Below are 23342 nucleotides of genomic sequence, written 5' to 3'. Positions count from 1 at the left end.
ATTTAGTAAAGAACAAAAAAAATATTTTTATACTTTTTTGTTTTATACTTTTATATTGTTTTATACTTTTTTAATATCTTTATATTGTTTTATACTTTTTTTTAATTTTTTAATACTTTTATATTGTTTTATACTTTTCACCTTTTGATACTTTTAGAACTTATTATTCTTTTTTTTTTTAAATTCTTTTTTATACTTTTTTTATTTTCACAGGCATTGATTTTTACAGACTTGCAAATACACCATTTTGTACAGACCACCCGAACAGAGAGGTAAGTAGCCCTGCCATTTGGCTAACCTCAGTACTGCCTTGTAGTGCCTGTCTCCAGTATCTTTTTTTTCTTCCCAGCTGAACTAGCTTTATTCTGCACATTACACAAACCGGACAGACAGGAGTTAACAGAAGCTGACCCAACCTCCAGGCTGCCTCTGTGAGATTGACAGTCAGGGTGAACTCAGCCCTCCCAGAAGCCATTGGGGCAGACCGAGGCGATTGCTGTCATATAGGAGAAAGGTGAACTTTTCTACTATATAAAGCAGTCTGCTTAGTATTCCAGAGATCTAATCATCAATCTGAGATCAGAGTCCTCATTGGGAGGGGTGGCTGAGCTAAGTGACACCCCTCCAGCCTTTATATGTGCGTCCAGTGACAACCAATTTACGTCTTTTTCTTCTTGCAGGCTGCACACACAGAAGTGAAGTTCTGATTGGTGACAATGGCCTGGTGGGAAGTCAGCGCTGCTAAGAAAGATGTCAATCCTGACCTGGCCAGTGAGAGGTTGTCCCCCTCCTTCAATGTGGAGACCCTCACTAACCTCCTGGATGGAGGGGCAGAGGAAACCCAACGTAGGAGATCAGTGGGTAAGTGGTGACGTATGCTGGGTCTGTGCATGGGGATTATTTTAGCAGGGTGCAGTTTATCTCAACCTTAGAGGAACTACATATGCTAGCATGGAACATGCTGGTACTTGTAGTTCCTTTACAGCTGCCTGCCTTCAGTAACTGCGAATATGCTTCACTGAGGTTGGTGCAAAATTTAGTGTAGCTCTGCACAGAAACCAATCAGCTTCCAGGTTTTATTGTCAAACCTTAAGGCGTCGGTTCACACAGGGGCGACTTGTCCAGGCGACTTCGCCGCCTGACAAGTCGCGCTGCATTCTGTACTATGAACCGTTCTAATAGGAGCGACTCAAGTCGCTCCGACTTAGAAAAAAGGTTCCTGTACTACTTTGGGGCGACTTCAGGCGACTTGCATTGATTTCTATACAGAAGTCGTTTTGCAAGTCGCCGCTGATCGTGTGCAGGTCGCGGCGCTGCAAGTCGTGCCGCCCCTGTGTGAACCGAGCCTAACTGAACAAGCTGAAGTTAGAGGCTGATTGGCTACCGTGTACAGCTGCACCAGATTTAGCACTCTCCAGTTTTAGTAAATCAACGCCTGTGCATGCACATGTCTGAATGCACTCGGATCTCTCAAATGTGTACAAACTTTACATCAGTGACTAAGGATGAGCTCCGGCGTGTTCGCATACCCCACGTGCAGAGGCGGCCAGGAAGTCGGCGCAGCAGTGAGACATTGCCCTGATGCGCAGCTGCAGAGATTGGGCAATGCCTCACTGCTTGTGATTAGCGCAGCGCTGCGCCGACTTCCTGGCGGGCTCTGCACCTGGGGTGTGCATGCACGCCTGAGCTCATCCCTATCAGTGACATATTTACTTGCAGATAAATGACTCCACTAATTGTTCAATGTTGGACACCAGACAACCAGCTAAATGCATATAATGGAGCTGTTTTGATGATGTTGCTCAGCCAGGCATGTGATCCTAACGACAAGCACAGCAAGGTCCTGCATTATCTGAAACCTCTGTGTAGACCACGCTGCAATTAAGGAATACAGCCTGGTCTATGATCGGCTCCAACCTTTGATTGGACAATGAAAGCGCTGCAAATACCCCTCAGTGTTGGCATAGGTGGACACAGCCTATAGCATTAGGGTATGAGCCCCAATACATTCTTAAAAATGTTAAAAAATAAATTATGAAATAAACCCTTTATTGTGCAATTAGCCTTGTCTTTTGCTGGTGCCCCCACTTTCCCCAACCACATTATAATTTATTAACCTCTTATGCCCCGGACCATTTGGCTGCCTAAAGGCCACAGACTGCAATTTGGCACTGCGCTGCTTTAACTGGTAATTGCGCCGTCATGCAATGCTGTACCCAAAAAAATGTGCGTCCTTTTGTTCACCCAAATAGAGCTTTCTTTTGATGGAATTTGATTGCCTCTGCGATTTTTATTTTTTGCGATCTAAATGGGGAAAAAAAAGACAGAAAGTTTTGAAAGAAATTATATTTTCTACTTTTTGTTATAAGAAAAATCCAATAAACTCAATTTTAGTCATATATTTAGGCCAAAATGTATTCACCCACATAGCTTTGGTAAAAAAAAATATCAATACGTGTATATTTATTGCTTTGCGCAAAAGTTATAGCGTCTACAAACTAGGGTACATTTTTATGTTTGACTGCCTATCTCATTTCTTGAGGTGCTAAAATGGCAGGGCAGTACAAACCCCCCTCCCCCAAATGACCTCATTTTGGAAAGTAGACACCCCAAGGAAATTGCTGATGTTGATGCCCATTGAATATTTCATTTTTTTTGTCCCAAGTGATTGAATAATGCAACAAAAAAATTTTTTTTTTTTTTTTTTTTTTACAAAAAGTTGTCACTAAATGATATATTGCTTACACATGCCATGATTATATGTGGAATTGCACCTCAAAATACATTTTGCTGCTTCTCCTGAGTACGACGATACTACATGTGTGGGTGAGTCTAGCCACGTACATTTTTGATTTCACTCCTCACTACCTATCAATTTTGAAGGCCATGAAATGCCAAGATGGAACAAACCCCCCCCCCCTCCCCCCAAAATGACCCCATTTTGGAAAGTAGACACCCCAAGCTATTTACTGAGCGGCATGGTATTTTGCAGCTCTCGTTTGTTTTTGAAAATGAAGAAAGAAAAGAGAACTTTTTTTTTTCTCTTTTTTAAATTTTCAAAAACCATACCATACCTCTCGGGAAATAGCTTAGGGTGTCTACTTTCCAAAATGAGGGTCATGGGGGGGGGGGGGGGGGGTTGTGCCATCTGAGCATTCCATTGCCTCCCAAACTGTGATAGGCAGTGAGGAGTGAAATCAAAAATTTACACCCTTAGAAATCCTGAAGGCGGTGCTTGGTTTTCAGGGCCCCGTACGCGGCTAGCCTCCCAAAAAGTCCCACACGTGGTATCCCCGTACTCAGGAGAAGCGACGGAACGTATTTTGGGGTGTAATTAAGAAATTTGTCTTTTTCCCGCAACTTGTGTCAAAATATAAAATATTCCATGGACTCGACATGCCTCTCAGCAAATGGCTGGGGGTTTTGAACTGTCCTGGCATTTTATGCACAACATTTAGAAGCTTATGTCACACATCACCCACTCTTCTAACCACTTGAAGACAAAGCCCTTTCTGACACTTTTTGTTTACATGAAAAAAAAAATTCTTTTTTATTTTTCTGCAAGGAAATTACCTTAAACCCCCAAACATTATATACATATATATATTTTTTTAATGGTAGGTGTTTAATTTTTTTTTTCCCACACTGTATTTGCGCAGCATTTTTTCAAACTCATTTTTTTGGGAAAAAACAAACTTTTATTTTATTTTATTTTTTTTTAGTAATTTTAATGCACTAAAAACACACTATATTGCCCAAATGTTTGATGAAATAAAAAAAGATGATCTTAGGCCGAGTACATGGTTACCAAACATGACATGCTTTAAAATTGCGCACGAACATGCAGCGGTGACAAATTACATACATTTTTAAAAGCCTTTACAGGTTACCACTTTAGATTTACAGAGGAGGTCTACTGCTATAATTACTACCCTCGATCTGACCTTTGCGGTGATGCCTCACACGCATGGTGCAATTGCTATTTACATATGATGCCAGACCAACGCTTGCGTTCGCGCTTTTTTTTAATTTTTTTTTTATTTATTTATTTATTTTATTTTATTTTGCTTACTTTTTTTTTATCTATGATAGCAATAGGTAGTGATAGACCCCCAATTTTTTCAAAAAAAGATTACCTATTAGACCCTAGATATCTCCTCTGCCCTCCAAAGCATCTGACCACAGCAAGATTGGTGTGATAAAATGTATTCTGTATGGCGCAGTTTAAGTCATGAAATGCTCATAGTTTCTGGTTTCTTAGGCAATAGCGATGATTGGAGCCATTCTGGTCTCTGATACAGCTCTATGGTCAGCTGGTGGAACCACCGGCTGCATTCTCAGGATCCCTGTTGCCAGAGAAAACCATGGAAGATGTTGGGAGGGGGGACATTCCCTCCCACTGCTTGTAAAAGAGCTAATTAGCCGCTAGAATTGCTTTTACATGAAAGCTGACCACTGGCTGAAAAAAATGATACCAAGATGACACCTAAACCTGCAGGCATCATTTTGGTATAACGACTCAAAGTCCAGCAACATACCAGTACGTTGCTGGTCCTTGTTGGGCATATATTGTAATCTTTTCCTTTTTTTTTTATTTTTTTTTTCCATGCAGCCTGTGGGCTGAACGAAAAAAAGATTGCTCGTTGGGTATGCCCACCATTAGAATACCTCCCTTCATCCACTGACTTCTAATGATGGGCATACATGCACCATTTTGTTTTGGTGGTGAAATCACCTCCTACAGCGCTGGAGTCACGGCTTTATGTATCGTGGGAGCAAACGATGTTGCTGTCAAGATAAATAAATCCGCACTGTATCTGACTGACGTACCTGAAAAAAAAATGGTTAACAATAAAACACAGTAAAGTATAAAAGAAATTGCATACCTGAAAAGCAAACATGATAAAACATAATAACAATAAAACATTGCAGAATAGAATACAGTAAAAAAGAGCAGAAAAATAGAGCGAGAGAGAACAATAAAACAATAACTATTTTTGTTTTGTTTTTAAATATAATATATATTTTGTAATTGGTTGTAACGGTTCCATGTTCGGGTCTCTCGAAATGCGATGGCATCTTGGGAGACCCTGTGAAAGTATGTCCTAGTCTGTGCAGTGCTGTACCCTATGCTAATACTCAACTGGTAGCGTTGGTAGCGTTCAAAACATTCATCAATGCAAAGACCAGGATTGTCAGGACAGGAGGGATAATAATAGCGGATGTCACGCCTATATGCAGACACAACATCTTCTTTGAGGGGCTCTTTGGCAGGGGTACTTCGGAGAACATACGGAAAATGCCTCTCATGCAGCCGGCTTAGTGCATGTGGATTGGGAAGGTGAGGTGGAGCACTGTCTGGAAACAGAGAGGCTCTGACGATCTCTTCCTGGAATTTAAGGAAGGATCCAGTCTGTCCTGAAGCTCTGTATAGCACATGAGCGTTCAGCAAAGCCAATTGAAATAAACAGACACTTTTTTTTGTACCAGCGTCTGGCCTTACTGGTCGTTGAGGTCCACCCCTCCCATATTTTGGTTATATTTGTGGACACAGAGGGGTTTCTCCACAACACCAGTTGCCGTAGGAATTTGGACCATTGTGTCTGCATGAAGGGAGGAAAGAACGAAAACCTTCTTATTCCTCCACTTCACAGGGAGCAAATGATTACACTTCAAGCAGGCTCTCTCCCCCAGCCTAAGATGGGAATCTAGGTCGCACGGTGCCACATGTTCCAATCTCATGATCAAACAAGTGACACGCTTGTGTAATAATTGTCCACATACAAGTGGTACCTCTTTCTGAATAAAGGTGACACCAAGTCCTACACAATCTTGCCAGCACTCCCTATGTAATCTGGGCAGTTCGGGGGCTCTACGTGACTATCTTTTCCCTTGTAAACCATAAAACTATATGTATAGCCTGTGGCACGCTTGCTTGGAAGATACTGTTTAAAAGACAAGTGGCCAGAAAACTTAACCAGGGACTCCTCAACGCAGACAACTTGATGGGGAGTAAACAAGTCTGCAAAACATCGGTTGAAGTGGTTTATGAGGGGCTGAATTTTGTAGAGCCTATTCTATCCAGGGTCTCCACGAGGATGACAGAGTTCATTTTTGTTGACTTGCATGAACCGCAAGATCTGCTCGTATTGTGTCCTGGTCATGGAGGCAGAGAACACGGGCATATGGTGAATTGGGTCAGTGGACCAGTATGACCGCAACTCACTCTTTTTAGTTATGCCCATGAGGAGGGATAGGCAAAGGAAAGTCTTAAATTCGGAGACCATAATTGGTCTCCAATCTCTGGCAAGGGAGGACTGGGGATTAGCGGCGGTTAATTGACCAGCATACAAATTACTTTCATCCACAATAGATCTATAGAGATCTTTGGTGAAAAACGGCAAATAAAAATCAAGTGACTAAAATCAACTGTTTCCAACTGAATTCCGGGTTGAATGGGGGAAGCACGGGTGCTGCAGAATTGGTGGCTTCCTAATTAGAATTGGCGAATGCAGCAGGAAGGGCACTATGGGCTCGACCGGGCCTGTCTTTGTCTTCTTGGTGGCAGCTGGACACTACTTGTGCTTGCCATCTTGCCAGCTTGAACTGCACTTATGGGACTCACCACGTGTTACTGCAGTGCTGGTTTGACTACGACCAGGATGTACTAGGCCGCTGGTGCTTGCCAGTTCGCCAACAGGATGAGCTGCACTAGTACTTCTCTGCTCCATACGAGGGATCTTCGATTCTTGCACCTCAAAGACAGAAGAAAATTGGGGTCTGGTATGCCTGACCTTGGCAGGGACCACAGCTCCATCATCGGAGATATCTGTCATGGAGCTGATGTCGTCTACAGGATCATATTCTGAGCCTGAATCTGACAGATGAGTGACTTCCTCTTCACTATCTATCATGCTCAGAAATGTGTAGGCCTCTTCAATAGTGTACCTTCGATTTTTGCCATTTTGGGCTCTAAATTTACTGGTAGAACTAGTGAGACTCCCAGGTAAAAAAGCTCCTAGGCTGTCAGCAACTGTAACAAACGCTACCAAAAAAAACTGTTAGCAATCGCAGGGATGAGACCTGACTCTGTGCTTCAGTTATGTGTGTTGGCTGGGCTGGGCGGAGGGTCAAAACACAGGTGCTAGCAGGTATCTGGGCTGATCCCGCTAACACTGCGTTTTTGGGAACCCTAAACTGCTGGGGACGCTATTATAGATCAGATATTGATCCATTCAGATACTATACCACTAAGGATGGTATGCTGCGTGTGTGAGTGTTAGCAGTACTGGCACTAATCTGACACTGCCTGGGGCGACGCAGACTCTAACTGACCCTAAAACCTAACTGATATCACCCGAATCATACCCCCCCCTGGTGTCATGTGATTAGTGTTACAAGGTCTCGGTGTGAATGGGGAGCAGGTGTGTTAAATTTGGTGTTATCGTTCCCGCTCTCATACTGGTCACTGGAAGTTTAACATGGCACCGCATGGCAAAGAACTCTCTGAGGATCTGAAAAAAAGAATTGTTGTCTACTTAAAGATGGCATAGGCTAGAAGAAGATTGCAAAGACCCTGAAACTGAGCTGCAGCACGTATGCCAAAACAGGACAGGTTCCACTCAGAGCAGACCTCGCCATGGTCGATCAAAGAAGTTGAGTGTATGTGCTCAGCGTCATATACAGAGGTTGTTTTTGGGAAATAGCCGTATGAGTGCTGCCAGCATTGCTGCAGAAGTGGGGGGTCAGCCTGTCAGTGCTCAGACCATTTGCTGCACACTGCATCAAATTTGTCTGCATGGCTGTCGTCCCAGAAGGAAGCCTCTTCTAAAGATGATGCACAAGAAAGCCGCAAACAGTTTGCTGAAGACAAGCAGACTAAGGACATGGATTACTGGAACCATGTCCTGTGGTCTGATGAGACCAAGATAAACTTATTTGGTTCAGATAGTGTCAAGCGTTTGTATCGGCAAAGACAAGTGTCTTGCCTACAGTCAAGCAGGTGGTGGGGAGTGTCATGGTCTGGTCAGTGCTGCCGGCACTGGGGAGCTTCAGTTCATGAACCATGAATGCCAACATGTACTGTGACCCCTGATGTAAGTAACTCAGTTAAAATAAACAGAGTTACTTAACGCAGTTACTTTAGAGGGTAATGAGTAATTTAACTGATTACTCTTCCCCTCATGGTAACTCAGTTCCCATTACTTGGGCAGTGTTGCTGCAATAACATCTACCGCCCCGGAAGGCCCGTCGTGGCCGCGCTGCCTGGCCGTTCGTCCCGCCGCGGGGAGGGGGGCTTTCGCCCGCTGAGCTGAGAAGAGATTGAGACTCAGAGAGACCGTCTGGACTGCCCCATCCCGCCCCACCTATCCAGAGAGAGAGAATGTAGGGAGGCGGGACGGACACTGAAGAATGAAGTCAGCTGACACCAATCGAGTGAAGGGGAGGGTCTCTCTCCCCATGAGGAAAGGCATGCCTGGAGGCATTCAAGTAAGTGACTGTCTGACGATTCGAATTGCAGTGCAATCGATCCATCCCAAGTCCTCCCACCACCTCTGATTCTGATTCTTACTGATCCCATCCCTACCCACCCACCATCAATTCTACAACAGAGGTGAGTGGAGGGATATGGTACGGATGAGATCGGTGGTGGGGGATGGGAATCAGTAAGAGCCAGAGGTGGTGATGGTGGGAGAGGATGGCACAACCCCTTGCTGCCAGCCCCCCCCCCCCCCCCCAAGTACCACCACTCGCTGCCACCCCCCCTTCCCCAAGTACCACCGCTGCCACCCCCCCAAGTACTGTACAACACCACCACTGCCACCCCCTTAAGTACACCACTGCTATCACCCCCTCAATACCACCCCTGTAACAGTTACTTTGCTGAGTAACTCATTACTTTTCCAATGTAGTTACAGAGTTACTAATGCAATTACTTTTTGGGAGAAATAATTTCTAACTTAACTAGTTACTTTTTTAAAGTAAGATGACCAACACTGACTGTGACATACTGACTGTGGAAAACTGGGCCCCAAGGCAGTATTCCAACATAAAGACTCCAAACCCACCTCCAAGATGACTACTGTCTTGCAAAAGAAGCTGAGTGTAAATGTAAGGTCTCTAACATTCACCAGCTCCCCAATGTCATCATGGAGAAGTGGAAGAGGACTCCAGTGGCAACCTGTGAAGCTCCGGTGAACTCCATGCTAAAGGGGGGTTAAGGCAGTGCTGGAAAATAATGGTGGCCACATAAAATATTGACACTTTGGGCCCAATTTGGACATTTTCAGTTAGGGGTGTACTCACTTTTGTTGCCAGCGGTTTAGACATTAATGGCTGTGTGTTGAGTTATTTTGAGGGGACAGCAAATCTACACTGTAGTGTGTGTGTGTATGTATGTATGTATGTATATATATAATTACTCACTACTTTTTTTTTTTTTTTAATAACAATGTTGGCTTTTGGCCACTTGTTTTGACTTCTACGTCTCATTTGAAGATTTTTCATTTGACTTAATGTCCCATAGACAACGGAAGTGAAAGCAAAACAACCCAAAGCCAGGGAGATTGCTTCAATTTTTTTTTTCCCCTTACTCTGTCGTTGTGACAATGGCCACTAGAACAAGAGAGCAAAGGTTTGAATCTCCCCAGACAGGACAGACCACTAATCCTCATCTGCTCTATCCAAAGCTAAAACAAAGTTTTGGCTTTAAAGATATCTATTAGCACAGGTATATAGCAACAGAATTACCTCACCTTGGTTGTGTGGATTTCCTCCCACAATGCAGAACGAAGGTAAGGGTCTTATGTATTAACGGATCCATACCAAGAAGAATTGGTTGAAAATTATGGTTTGAATATAATTGTTGACTAACGCTGACACTTGGTTGTTGAATTTGTTATTAAAACTGTCCTTCGCATGCGTGTGCTGTCTGTGTTCTTGATTTGGGAGATCAAACCACCCAGGACTCATAAACTGTATGTTGCTTTAACCTACAACAAACATGGACCACCGTGGTGATTGTCCAGTTGGATGACACAGGCTATGTGCCACCTAGACTTAGGATCCACTCACCAAAGTGGTCCTCAAATATGTATTTTCAGTTGCAGCATTTATATATCCAGTTATTGTCAAAGGGGGTCTAATGAGATAATTTTTCTGTATCTGTGGGCATTGTAAGGTGGTGGTAGGGATGTTCGATAGTCAGCTGGTGTCCATGGTTTGATATACTAATAAAGCTATATAAAAAAACAATAAATTGTCCTCTGTCTCTCAAGTGATCACCATTCAGAAGGACCCAGTGTTCAGCCTTGAGAACCTGTACTTCAAGACCCAATCAGAGAGATATGAAGGAGCTGTCCAGAATATTTTCCATTTAAAGAAGAAAGTGAAGGAGTTGGGATGGGAAGACGATGGACGAGAGATGGAATATGCCCTCAGGTAATTTTAATAGCTGATGATGGGTTTCTGAATAAACATATAAAAAGTCCACATGTGGCGCTAAATGAGAATTAAATCCAAGAAGGCAGAGTTGATAAAACCTTCGCCAGCTTCAATGTGTATAAGAAAGCACACCGCACCACATGGAAATCCAATCTGCTTACTAGACAGCTGAAAAAAGCAGGCGTGTAATAGATAGACCAAGACCACAGCTCCGTTCTTCAGTTTTAGGCTGGGTTCACACTGAAGCGATGTGGGAATGCCGCGAATCCGCGGCGTTTTCCCGCATCGCATGCCTCCCGCCGGCAGTTCACACTGCCCTATGCGAACTGCTGGGAGTGTCAGTGAAACCTTAATGACACCCCCAGATCAGTTCGCATATCGCAGTGCGATCTGCAAACTCGGACAGGAATCGCATCGCATGGTGTGAACACCCATGCGATCCGATTATGCTGCGGACCAAAAAAAGGGTCCCGTGCGAGTTTGCGGCGGGTGCGATGCGAATTCAGCCATACTATCTGTATGGCTGAACTCGCATCGCACAGAGATCGGATGTGATTTGCAGTGCGGTGCGAATCACATCCGGTTCTCGCTGCCGCAGCGGTGTGGACCCAGCCTTAAGTGGAATCCAAACCAGGATTGCGGCTAATCGTTAGACATTTTCACACAGCAAAAACTTTATTGAACTCTCATATGGGATGTAATAACATTCACCCAGGCGGCCAGTGATACCCAATGAAAAGATAATGCAACCAATAGTGAAGCCTGTAAAGTAGTATAAAAATTTTATTCGTAGTAACTTTGTTTAGTACAGGAACAAGTACATCATGATGTTCGAATGGCCGCAGCTCTCGGCGTGCTAGTGTCAGCCCACCTAAATAAACCTGCCTGAATAAACATGTTCCTTCATCTCCAAGCTTCCATTATATAGAGCAGTCTTTATCAACCTTTTTGACACAGAATAACTTTCTGATCTCAGAGAACCCCTGCCAGAAATGACTATATCTATATTTCATGAGACATTGATGGTCAATGTACAGTGTGATGGTCCATAGGAAGAAGGCTTCTTAAGCTTGTGGCTATTGGGAAGAATTGCCCCTTTTACAGATAGCTAAAAAGTTCAATGTCAATGGAAAGCTATCTAAAAGACAGAAATTGCTCACTGCTCTGGGAACCCTTAGCAACCTTGGGAGGGACCCTTGTTGAGAAACCCTGATATGGACAGTTTTATCCACGTTGTAATTATACAATGTACAAATCCTTGTGTTCTTCACTTTATTTTGATAGAAATAAGAACAGCTAAGGGCTAAAGTGTTTTGGCTTGTATCTACACATCGGTTTGTGAAGGGTTCTTGATATTTATCCGTTTTTAATGAGAATCTGCGGCTGATCAATGGAAAGTTGAGTTTTAAATGCCGTATATTTAATCATTTTCATCCTGGGGCAGGAACAGGATTTAACATGGATGGGAAATGTGAGGGTAGAACAGCGTAAAAAAAAAAAAAAAAAAATCACAGGCTCTTTCATTGGCTTCGGTCTACTTTTAAGAGGCTAATCTAGAAGCCAGAACTGTACAGAAGAATGAAAAAGATTTAAGTTAAAGCTGTGGGCAAAAAGCCCATTTCTTCTGTCATACATTAAGAAGGCCTAGCACTGTGTTAAGATGTACTTGGGTCAGTCGCATCATAAAAGTGATGTTCCCTGAGAGCATCTTGCATCAACACATTTTAAGCCATTGATCCAAGACATGCATGCTGTAAATAAATAACAGATAGGTGTCATAATTCCTTATCTTTATACTTGTTTCAGGTCAGTGACACAACTTAGGCTTCATGCACACGAGACGCTGTTAAACGCGTGTTCGGAGGCAGTTGGACACTTTTTTCAACTGCCCCTGAACTCATTCAATGTTATCCTATGTGTCCATGTACACAGTCTAGTTTTTTGCAGTTTTTAGGCAGTTGTGTTTAACCCTGTTTTTCCAGAAGCAAAAAAATGGGTTCAGACGCAAAAGTTTTCCACGTTTCAGACGCAAAACACTGCTACCGCGCTTTACCGCGTTTTCATTTTTAAGGGTGGCCTATTTTTTTATTTTTATTTTTTTACATTAAAAAATGATTGCAAATGATGAAAAACCATTCAAAAAATATTTTAAACAATTGCAAGTGGACAATCCACAACTTGTGGCAAGTGGACAATCCACAACTTGTAGCAAATGACATGGCAGGTGGACAATCCACAACTTGTGGCAAGTGACACACTAAATACAAGTACACTGCTGCTCTCACAGCTGCTGCTACTCACTGTGGTCTCACAAAATTGCTGAAATAGTTAATAATACAGTTTTTTGAGCTTGGGGAGGGTCTATGATGTTATCTTAACTAAATGCTTCTAGAGGCAAACGTGGTAAAACGCTGCTAAATCGCAGAAAAACAGGCATTTCTAAGCGCCGGTTTGAAACATGTGTCCAGCAGAGTTTGCACCGGCGTCTCTTGTGCATGAAGCCTTATAGAAGCCAAAGCATTAGCATGATGGCCTGGTAACCAACTTTGTCAGAAGGAATGGTCAGCATTGGCAGCTTTCATGATTATCTCATTAAAGATTTCATACAAAGTTTCCTTACCCTTTTTCCACACTTCCCTAAGCAAATGTAGCCCATTCCACCCTCAAATCTCTATATTTATAATGTTTTCATGGCCAAGACCCACAGCATTGTTTTGGCACTTCTCTGCCAGCTTCTTCACTTGAATTCCACATGTTCACAGTTTGGCAGGATGGGCTCGGGCACTATTTTCACACTGATTCTCCTCCCCGCCAATCAGGAATCGGGTAATGAGACCCGTTTCCCAATTGACCAAAATGCCTGCTGATCCTATTGGACCACAAGGAAGAGACGCAGAGGATGAAGCCGCTGCCCGAATATACATTGTGGGTCTTGGAGTTTTAAATTGGTTACCAGTCCTTAGCTGTGGTGGTTGCGTTTTTATTTATTTATTTTTTGGCTAAAGACTTTTTAGCAAGTACAGAACACATACCTGTTGATAATACCAGAAATGCAGTCTTTTTTTACTGGCCTGTGAAATGAAAGGACAGCATAAACAATGTTGTCTCTCTTTTGCAAGTCTACTAGTCGCATCAAACCACAATGCAAGGGAGATAATTCAAGGCAGAAAAGCTAGGAGTCCAGCCAGTGTGACAACCATGGCTCCCTCCATACATATAATGGGGAAATTAGTGTAGACAGGAAGAAACCATACCAGGCAAAAAAAAAAACTAATTAAATGCAGAAACCACATCTAAGGACATGTAAGCATATACCTGTGAGATTTTCAAAGCTTGGGATATTTTTTATAACCTAACTTTGTGTTGGTCAATCACAAAATTCCAATAAAATACATTTTGCATTTTTGGTGTTAACATGGCAATGTGGAAAATGTCAAGGGGTATGAATACTTTTTCAAGGCACTGTGTGTGTGTGTGTGTGTGTGTGTGTGTGTGTGCATATATACAAGTGCATCTCAAAAAATTTGAAAATTATATAGATTAATTGCACACAGAGTGATATATTTAAAGCATTTCTTTCTTTTAATTTTTACGATTATGGCTTGCAGCTAGTGAAAAGGCAAAATTCTGTATATTAGAAAATTACATAGGATCAATAAGTATTTTTAATACAGAAATGTTGCCTTACTGAAAAGTATATCCATGTGCAGTATAGTATGCACTTAATACTTGGACAGAGCTCCTTTTGCGTAAAATTACTGCATCAATGCGGCGTGGCATGGAGGCGATCAGCCTGAGGCACTGCTGAGGTGTTATGGAAGCCCAGGTTGCTTTGATAGCGGCCTTCAGCTCATCTGCATTGTTGGGTCTGGTGTCTCTCATCTTCCTCTTGACAATACCCCAAAGATTCTCTATGGGGTTTAGGTCAGGTGAGTTTGCTGGCCAATCAGACATAGTGATAGCATGAAGTGCTCTAGAATTTACTGGTAGAAGGCTGCCCTGACTTTGGACTTGATAAACAGTGGACCAACACCAGCAGATGACGTGACTCCCCAAATCATCACAAACTGTAGAAACTTCACACTGGACATCATACAATTGGATTCTGTGCCTATCCACTCTTCCTCCAGACTCTGGAACCCATATTTCCAAATTAATTGCAAAATTCACTTTCATCCGAAAAGAGGACTTTGGACCACTGAGCAACAGTCCGGTCCTTTTTCTCCTTAGCCCAGGTAAGCTGCTTCTGACATTCTCTGATTCAGGAGTCTCTTGACACAAGGAATGCAACAGTTGTAGTCCATATCCTGGATACATCTGTGTGTGATGGCTCTTGAAGCACTGACACCAGCGATAGTCCACTCCTTGGGAATCATCTCCTCCAAATTCTTAATGGCCTTTGCTTCACAATCCTCTCAAGGTGGGGGTTATCTCTGTTGCTTGTGCACCCTTTTTCTACCACAATTTTTCCTTCCACTCAACTTTTCATTAATATGCTTGGCTACAGCACTCTGAACAGCCAGCTTCTTTAGCAATGACCTTTTGTGACTCCTCCTTGTGGAGGGTGTCAATGACTGTCTTCTGGAAAACTGTCACCTTGTTTTCAGTTAGATAACTGATTAGAGTGTGACATTGTGAGGTTTATTTACTAAAGCTAGAGAGGGCATAATTCTGCAGAGAAACCAATCCGCTTCCAACCTCCGCTTGTTTAATTAAGCTTTAGCAATAAAACCTGATTGGTTTCTCTGCAGAATTTTGACTAATCTTGCCCTCTCTAGCTTCAGTAACGAAACTCCATGAGTCTACAATATTAAAATTTTTCACAATATTAAAAATTTTCTGGGAATACAGAATTTTGGGTTTTCACTAGCTGTAAGCCATAATCGTCAAAATTAAAAGAAAGAAATGCTTCAAATATATCACTCTGTGTGTAATGAATCCATATAAGATGAGTTTTCTGTGTGTGTGTGTGTGTGTGTGTGTGTGTGTGTGTGTGTGTGTGTGATGATTGATTTAGATAAATCATCTGACATGATTTTCCAACCTGTTTTTGTTTTTTGGTATTTGCTGTTGGCTCATGGGTGTCACGCTGTCATGTGTTTGAGTATTTAAATGTTTAATATAACTGCACACAGTATCCTGTTCCTATTTTAAGGTAATTTTTCCACTTGGTTGTTTTTTTTTGTTTTTTTTTAGGACGCTTAGCGGAGAGTTCTCTCTTAACATCCACGGCGTCTTTAAACGATCTCTCACTGCACTGGGTACAGATGAGCAAATGGCCAAATGGCTGCCGCTTGCCAACAACTACCAAATCTTAGGAACCTATGCTCAGACTGAGCTGGGGCATGGTATGTTACTACAGATTGATTACTTGTCTAATGTTGTTTTTATTATATATATTCTGTATTTGTCTCTGTGGAAGACTTTTATCATCATCATCTGTAGTCATTTGTAAGATCTAAATCTGACCATACACAGAGCATGGCTAGCATCCCTCCTCCACTGTTGTACAGTACATAAAAGTGTTCCTGCAATCCTCGTTGCAGACTATAAGAGTAGAGCATTGTTGGTTGCTGGTTAACAAATTCCATGCATGGTATATTTTTACATAGGTGTGTGTGTATATATATATATATATATATATATATATATATATATATATATAATGTATATAATAAATATTCTATACGATGCCACTGAAAACTGGTCAATGAAGTAAACACCACTACTCTTCAAGTGATCTCCACTTACTTCCAGTTCCAGTGTTGGGTGGCTGGCCTGATGCATTGTGAAAACAGAAGGTTGTCTGTGTGGCACAGTCGCCTTTTCTAAATGATTGCAAAACCTCTGACCAGAAAAAGCGGAGAGCTGGGGTGGTGACAACAAGCTGAACCAATGTAACTATGTAAAAATATGCCACGCCTAGAATTCTACTTTTAACCGCTTGCCGACCAGCCACTGCAGTTGTACTTTGGCAACACGGCTCGGCTCCACAAATTGCCGTCATGTTACGTCTGTAACATATTTGGGCACTAGGGGGCGTATGCGCCGCAGGCACACGTGCATGCCCCCTGCTCGCGCACAGAGCCGATGCGCATGTCCGGCGGTCACGATCACTGCAGGGCTCCCGTGATCGCTCGGGGCACACCGAGAACCAGGATCTGTGTGTAAACACACAGTTTCCGGTTCTCTGAGGGGAGAACGGACAGATCGTCTGTTCATACAGAGTATAAACAGTGATCTGTTATCTCACCTGCACAGTCACATCCCCCTTCAGTTAGAACACACAATAGGGAACACATTAACCCCTTGATCGCCCACTAGTGTTAACCCCTTCCCTGCCAGTGACATTTATACAGTAAACACGATGGGGCGATCAAGGGGTTAAATGTGTGTTCTAACTGGGTATCGAACTGACTAGGTGAGGAGACATATCGCTGTTCCTACTTAGTAGGAACAAACGAGATGTCTCCTCTACCCTGACAGCACAGGGATTTGTGTGTTTATACACACAAATCCCCATGCTGGCTGTCGCACACACGATCGCGCATGGCCAGCAGCGATCGCGACCATCGGGTCCCCCTCTGTACAGCGGGTGCATACCCTCTGGCAGGTCTTAAAGGGAACCCCTATAGCAGTATGGGGCTTTGTGCAGGGGTGCCGTTCTGCCCCCGTAAAAAGACATGAACCGGTTAAAGTAGAACTAAACCCATCAATTTTAACAGCTTAAAAAGTAGTTGCATTCCTGGCATGTGTTGGGAATGTAACCGTCACATTGGTTGTGCTCTCAACCAAACTGTCAACCATCCAATGGCAATTGAAGACCAAACAGAGGCCAAGATGGCAGCTTCCTTGGCTGAAAACAATAGGAGGGTTTACTTCCACTTTAAGGTTAATATACAGGTCTCGGCAGCATTTTTAGTGGCTAAGGAAATGCTTGTCAAGCATGTGTGTTAAAAGCCAAAGATCCAAGTTCATTCACCTAGCTTGTTGATCTGTTTCAGGCACTTATCTTCGAGGTTTAGAAACAACTGCCACCTTTGATCCCACAACCCAGGAATTTATTATTGACACTCCAACCATTACAGCAACAAAATGGTGGCCAGGAGAGTGTAAGTATATGCTTTTATATTGTTTTACTGATTGAGCAAAGTAAGCATTTATGCATGTTTTTGCAAATTTATGGCTCATTCACATAGAAACACAGAAAAAAATGCTGCATTTAGATGTATACAACAAATAGTTTGGTACACTCCTAAATGCAGCACTATAGGAATCAATGAGCTCATACACACAGCTGTGACTGCATACGAAAATGTGCGCTGTATTTGGTCGCACACAAAAAAATTAGGACACAGCTGCAGATTTAATATGCATAGATCTGCACTTTAGGTCCATATTTTACACACAATATTTCGATCATGCACAAAATATACAGCTAAACACAGCACTTTGTTTTCTGCTGTGTGATCGAGCCTGGAGATGCAGCTGAATGGTTACTATAGGACTTCATTTAGATGCACACAAACCTACATGCTGTACACATCTAAGTGCAGCGTTTTTTTTTTCTTCCTTTGCAAATGAACCATTACAGTTAACTAGCTTGGTGTCATAACTGATCATATGTGCAGCTCCAAGGCAACAGCAGGTCAAACAGAAGCTAAGATGACAGCTTCCTTGGCTGTAAAGGATTGGAAGGCTTGGTTCAGCGTTAATAATTCGCTCCTGAGAGGGAAAACAGGGGAGTGATTTATTATAAATAAAAATATTACTAGTATTAGTATCATTTAATTATTAGTATGAAGCCCCGTACACACGATCGGAAATCCCGCCAGCAAAAGTCCAATGAGAGCTTCTGGTTGGATGTTCCGACCGTGTGTACGCTCCATCGGACTTTTGCTGGTGGAATTCCCGCTAGCAAAAGATTGAGAGCAGGGTCTCAATTTTTAGTTCGGAAAAAGTTCAGATCGGAAATTCTGATGGTCTATAGCAATTCCGATGTGCAAAATTCCTCTGCATGCTTGGAAGCATTGAACTTCATTTTCTTGGCTCGTCGTAGTGTTGTACGTCACACTACGGAGAGTTCAGAGAACTTTTGTGTGGCCGTGTCTATGCAAGCCAAGCTTGAGCAGAATTCCGTTGGAAAAACCATCCAAGTTTTTTCCGACGGAAATTCCGCTAGTGTGTACGGAGGCATTAGTCTTAGTGATTACTACAAGCTTTGTAGTAACTTGTGTAACAAGGATGACAGATGTACAATCCAAAGCTGATGCATATATGTTCTCCTATGCAATGTTACTTTATGTTTAAACAAATGATATCCATATTTAATATGTTACATTATGTAATGTTCTTTTCTATGACTTGCACAGTAGGAAAGACCAGCACTCACGCTCTTGTCCTGGCCCAATTGCGTAGCAATGGAAAGAACTTTGGCATGCATCCTTTCATTGTTCCCATCCGGAGCCTAAAGGACCACTCTCCACTCCCAGGTAACACTTCACGTCAGATTCAAAGTCCCTATGGGGTCCATTGGAAAAAAAAACATTGGGGGGCCGGACTCTACCAAACTGGTGTTTTTGTACCTATAGGTAAGCCTGCAATAAGGCTTATCTATAGGTACTATAATTATCGCCTTAACTTGCACCGTTTAGGAGATTTTTACTGTATACTGTGCCGATTACATCATCGGCGCATGCACTCTGAAGAAACATCCGCCTGTGCAGTTTCTTCAGGGTCCGTGCCATGACCGGTGGCTCCTGTACGCATGAGCGAGAGTTACGTAATTGCGTCTCTGGCCAATCACAGTGCTGGAGACCGCAAACCTGGAAGTAACTCTGGAAAAGATGTCAGCAGTGTGCGGGCACCGCTGCAGGGCTTCGTTCTAAGGTAAGTATTTCATAATGAGCTAGTATTTAGCAGGTTTTTTTTGTTTATTTTGTTTTAGAGGTTTATAACCTCTTTAACCACTTGGGTACCGCGCTATTGCCGAATGACGGCATTAGCGCGGACCTAGATTTCCAGGACTACGTCTATTGACGTCGTCCTGGTTACGAGCGGCCTGCGCGCCCCCTGAGGGGCGCGCGCGGCGCGCTCTGTGATCGGCGAGTCCGTGAGACTCGCCTGATCACCGATCCGTGTAAGGGGTCGATCCCGACCCCTTATCACGTGATCAGCTGTCAGCCAATGACAGCTGATCATGTGATAGAACGGAGCCGGTAATCGGCTATTATTCCTCCTCGCGCTGATAGCGCGAGGAGAGAAAAAAAAAGCCGATCACCGGCGGCCGTGATCGGGACATCAGTCCCGATCACGGCCATCAATACATGGGACCACCTGCCACCTGCCTGTGCCCACCTGCCTCCCGCAGTGCCATCCTGAAATTAAATAAAAGCAAAAGTAAGTGCCCCCCGTCAGTGCCCCCCGTCAGTGCCCATAGTGCCCACAGTGCCACCCACAGTGCCACCCCACAGTGCCACCCCACAGTGCCACCCACAGTGCCACCCACAGTGCCACCCAATCTGCTCAAAGGTGCTGCACCCCAGTGCCGCCCATCAGTGCCCAGCAGTGCCGCCCATCAGTGCCCAGCAGTGCCGCCCATCAGTGCCTATCAGAGCCACCTATCAGTGCCCATCAGTCCCATCTATCTGTGGTACCTATCAGTGCCCATCCGTGCCACCCATCCGTGCCACTTATCCGTGCCACCCATCCGTGCCATCTTATCTGTGCCCATCTTTGCCCATCAGTGCCGCCTTATCTGTGCCCATCGGTGCCGCCTTATCTGTGCCTATTAGTGCCGCCTTAACTATGCCTATCAGTGCCCACCAGTGCAGCCTATCAGTGCCCACCAATGCAGCCTATCAGTGCCCACCAATGCAGCCCATCAGTGCCGCCTTATCAGCGCACTTCAATGAAGGAGAAAAATGACCCGTTTGCAAAATTTTATAACAAACTATTAAAACATGATTTTTTTTTTTTTTTGCATCTTTTTTTGTTTGTTTAGCAAAAAATAAAACTCCGAGCTGTAACTATATACCACCAAAAGAAAGCTCTATTTGTGGGAAAAAAATGATAGAAATTTCATTTGGGTACAGTGTTGTATGCCCTCGCAATTGTCATTCAAAGTGCATCAGCGCTGAAAGCTGAAAATTGGTCTGGGACTGAGGGGGGTTTAAGTGCCCAGTAAGCAAGTGGTTAAATAAAAAAAAACAAAAAAATAAAAAACAGCAGATCTCCCCACAGCCAGTATCAATAGATTCTCTGGCAGCCAGCAACAATAGACCACCTCACCACAAAAAATCCCCCCTGGCAACAGTAGACTCCCAGCAGCAACAGCAGATCTCCCCACAGCCAGCATCACTAGACCCCTCCCTCAACAGTAGATCTCTCCCAGCAACAACTGACCCCCCAGCAATATAAGACCCACCCCCAGCAACAATACGTCTTCTTCTACCTGCAACAATAGACTTCCTCAGAAAAAAAAGACCCCCATGCAAAAATAGATACCCTCCAGTTAGAATAGATCCCCTAGCTGTGAGTATCAATAGACCCTGCAGCACACCCCAGCACCACTTGCTGTCAGTGGTGATTGTTCCGGCACTGTATTCCCCTGCGTTCCCACTGAAAAAAAGCCTTGGCATCTACAAACTATGGGAAAGATTTATGGTATTTTTATTATTATTATTATTATTATTTTTTCTTTACTAGTAATGGCGGTGATCTGCGATTTTTAACGGCATTGCGACGGACACTTTTGACACGTTTTTGGGACCATTGCCATTTATACAGTGATCAGTGCTATAAAAATCCACTGTTTACTGTGTAAATGTCACTCGCAGGGAAGGGGTTAACACTAGGGGGTGATCAAGGAGTTAAATGTGTGTTCTAACTGTGTGTGGCTAGGAGCGACTAGAGGAAGAGACATATCGCCCTTAAAGATACAGATGTACCAGTACGGCGATTCGTGGGAACGAACCACTTTGCCAACGTATATCAGAGTGAGCTGGTTGGCAAGTGGTTAAACACATGTTATACACAGTTCTTGGTGTGAGCATCAGTACTCGGTTATCATTGTCTAAGCACTGGGTTTATATACTTGTTTTAATCAGACACCTGCAAGACTTTCAGGGGTTGAATTAATAAAGGCAAATGGGCTGTTGCATTGGAATTTTCTATTCACTTAATAAATGAGGTGAAGCTCTGCTGACTTTCCTCATACAGTCATGAACAAGCAACATACTATTTTTTTTTTTTCCTTACATGTTATATGGGTATTCTCTGCAAAGTGAATTTTCACCACATTCAATAAGCTCTGAGGGAAATTTCCTTGCAAGGTCCCTTGCAAAGTGAACAGCCTATTTTACTATAGTAGATCAACCCACAGTCTCCAACTGTCTGTTTCAAGTGTAGGTTTGAATTGGGTGACTTGAGCACCTCAGATAATCCTTATTTCAACCATTTTAATCAATAAGGTCCTCTCTGCTATATATGAAAATATATATGAATCCCAAATGTTCAGCCATTGCCCCCTTCCTTTCAGGAATAACCGTTGGTGACATTGGGCCCAAGATGGCCTTTCAACAGATTGACAATGGATACCTCATGATGAGAAACATTCGAATTCCAAAGGAAAACATGCTAAGCAGATTCTCTGAGGTACTGAAAGTGTTTAGTAGTTTTATTTGCAGCAATCAAAACTAAAAATATATATTCACTGGAACATCTGGAGTATGCTTCAGGGGCTGCCAGCTTCCAGGCTCCTTTGAGCACATATTTTGTGATTGTGGGCTACTCTCTCCAGTGTGGAGGAAAGTGACGGCTGTTGCTTCTGTGATATCTGGCACTCCCCTACAGCTCACAATCTCAATGTGTCCTGCTTGGAGCGTCAATCCCAGGTATCGTCCGTAAGGCGGAATGTCTTAAGCCCCATACACACTATCAGATTTTCTGCTGATTTTTGTCTTCAGATTTACCAAAACCATGTAGTGCAAGGGCCTGCCTGACTGCATGCAAATGGGAAACTCCTAAGGTTTGACCTCATATTATATGGTTTTGGTAAATCTGAAGGAAAAAATCAGCAGAAAATCTGATAGTGTGTATGGAGCTTAGTACACACTATCTGCATATCCACCTTGTGGGTCGTTGCTTTCCATTGGAAGACCCCTGCAATACCCCTATCCTTCATTCTGCACAGCGTAGATATGGTTATAATGGAGAGGATTTTGTATACCCTGCAAGATAAAATGCACCTGTTTTGAACGCACATGGGCCGCATGGAAAGCCCACGGGTATATTTTGCTACCACCAGACTTACCTCCATTCTAGGGTACCGCACTTGCATGAGCAATACTTTCAGGTAGACTCACCCCCCCCCCCCCATGTCTTTATAGCTTTAATTTCAGATAATTATGAATCAGCATTTCTAACAATTTTTCTGTATGCTTCAGAATTGTTTTTCTTTAATTTGGTCATCATAGATGTCCTCTTGACATCAACTTTATGTTGTATACTGTCATGTGATTGTATAATCCATATGTCTCAACAATCGTTTGTAAACAAAAAAATATACTTTATTGGCATCTCATATGTTCAAAGTTCACTAGGCACTGCTGACCCTACTCTGTGTTGAGATGCAAACAGCAGCAAAGACACAATAGCAGGAAGAAGCAGCACAAGGAGCCAATCAGGTGCACTACAATGAACATGTTGAGTAGAGGAGTGCAGACTGACAGATGAGCTCCTCAGATTAGGTCCATCCCCTGTTAGTTGCGCTGTGTAAATCTCAGTCCTAAATAAATGTATTTTTTTGGCAGGTAAAACTGCTGCATATATATATATATATATATATATATATATATATATATATATATATATATATATATATATATATATATATATAT

General features: G+C 43.1%; 1 protein-coding gene across 1 annotated transcript in view; it reads left to right on the top strand.

Moving 5' to 3' along the window:
* The first annotated feature begins 394 nt into the window (after window positions 1-394).
* LOC143927662 (peroxisomal acyl-coenzyme A oxidase 2-like) overlaps window positions 395-23342 on the top strand; it is a 59084-nt gene continuing 36136 nt past the window's right edge. Inside the window, exons 1-7 of the mRNA XM_077451884.1 lie at window positions 395-514; window positions 681-861; window positions 10278-10440; window positions 15640-15791; window positions 17448-17555; window positions 18816-18935; window positions 21983-22098. Of these exons, the coding sequence (XP_077308010.1) occupies window positions 717-861; window positions 10278-10440; window positions 15640-15791; window positions 17448-17555; window positions 18816-18935; window positions 21983-22098 (804 nt within the window). The 5' untranslated portion in view covers window positions 395-514; window positions 681-716. The remainder of the gene's footprint in view (window positions 515-680; window positions 862-10277; window positions 10441-15639; window positions 15792-17447; window positions 17556-18815; window positions 18936-21982; window positions 22099-23342) is intronic.

The sequence above is a fragment of the Lithobates pipiens genome, unplaced genomic scaffold (genome assembly GCF_037356315.1).
Source record: "Lithobates pipiens isolate NorthernLeopardFrog02 unplaced genomic scaffold, aLitPip1_a1.2 Scaffold_23, whole genome shotgun sequence".
Lineage (NCBI taxonomy): Eukaryota > Metazoa > Chordata > Amphibia > Anura > Ranidae > Lithobates > Lithobates pipiens.
The sequence above is the reverse complement of the archived record's forward strand: the minus strand, read 5'-3'. Positions and strand labels throughout refer to the sequence as shown.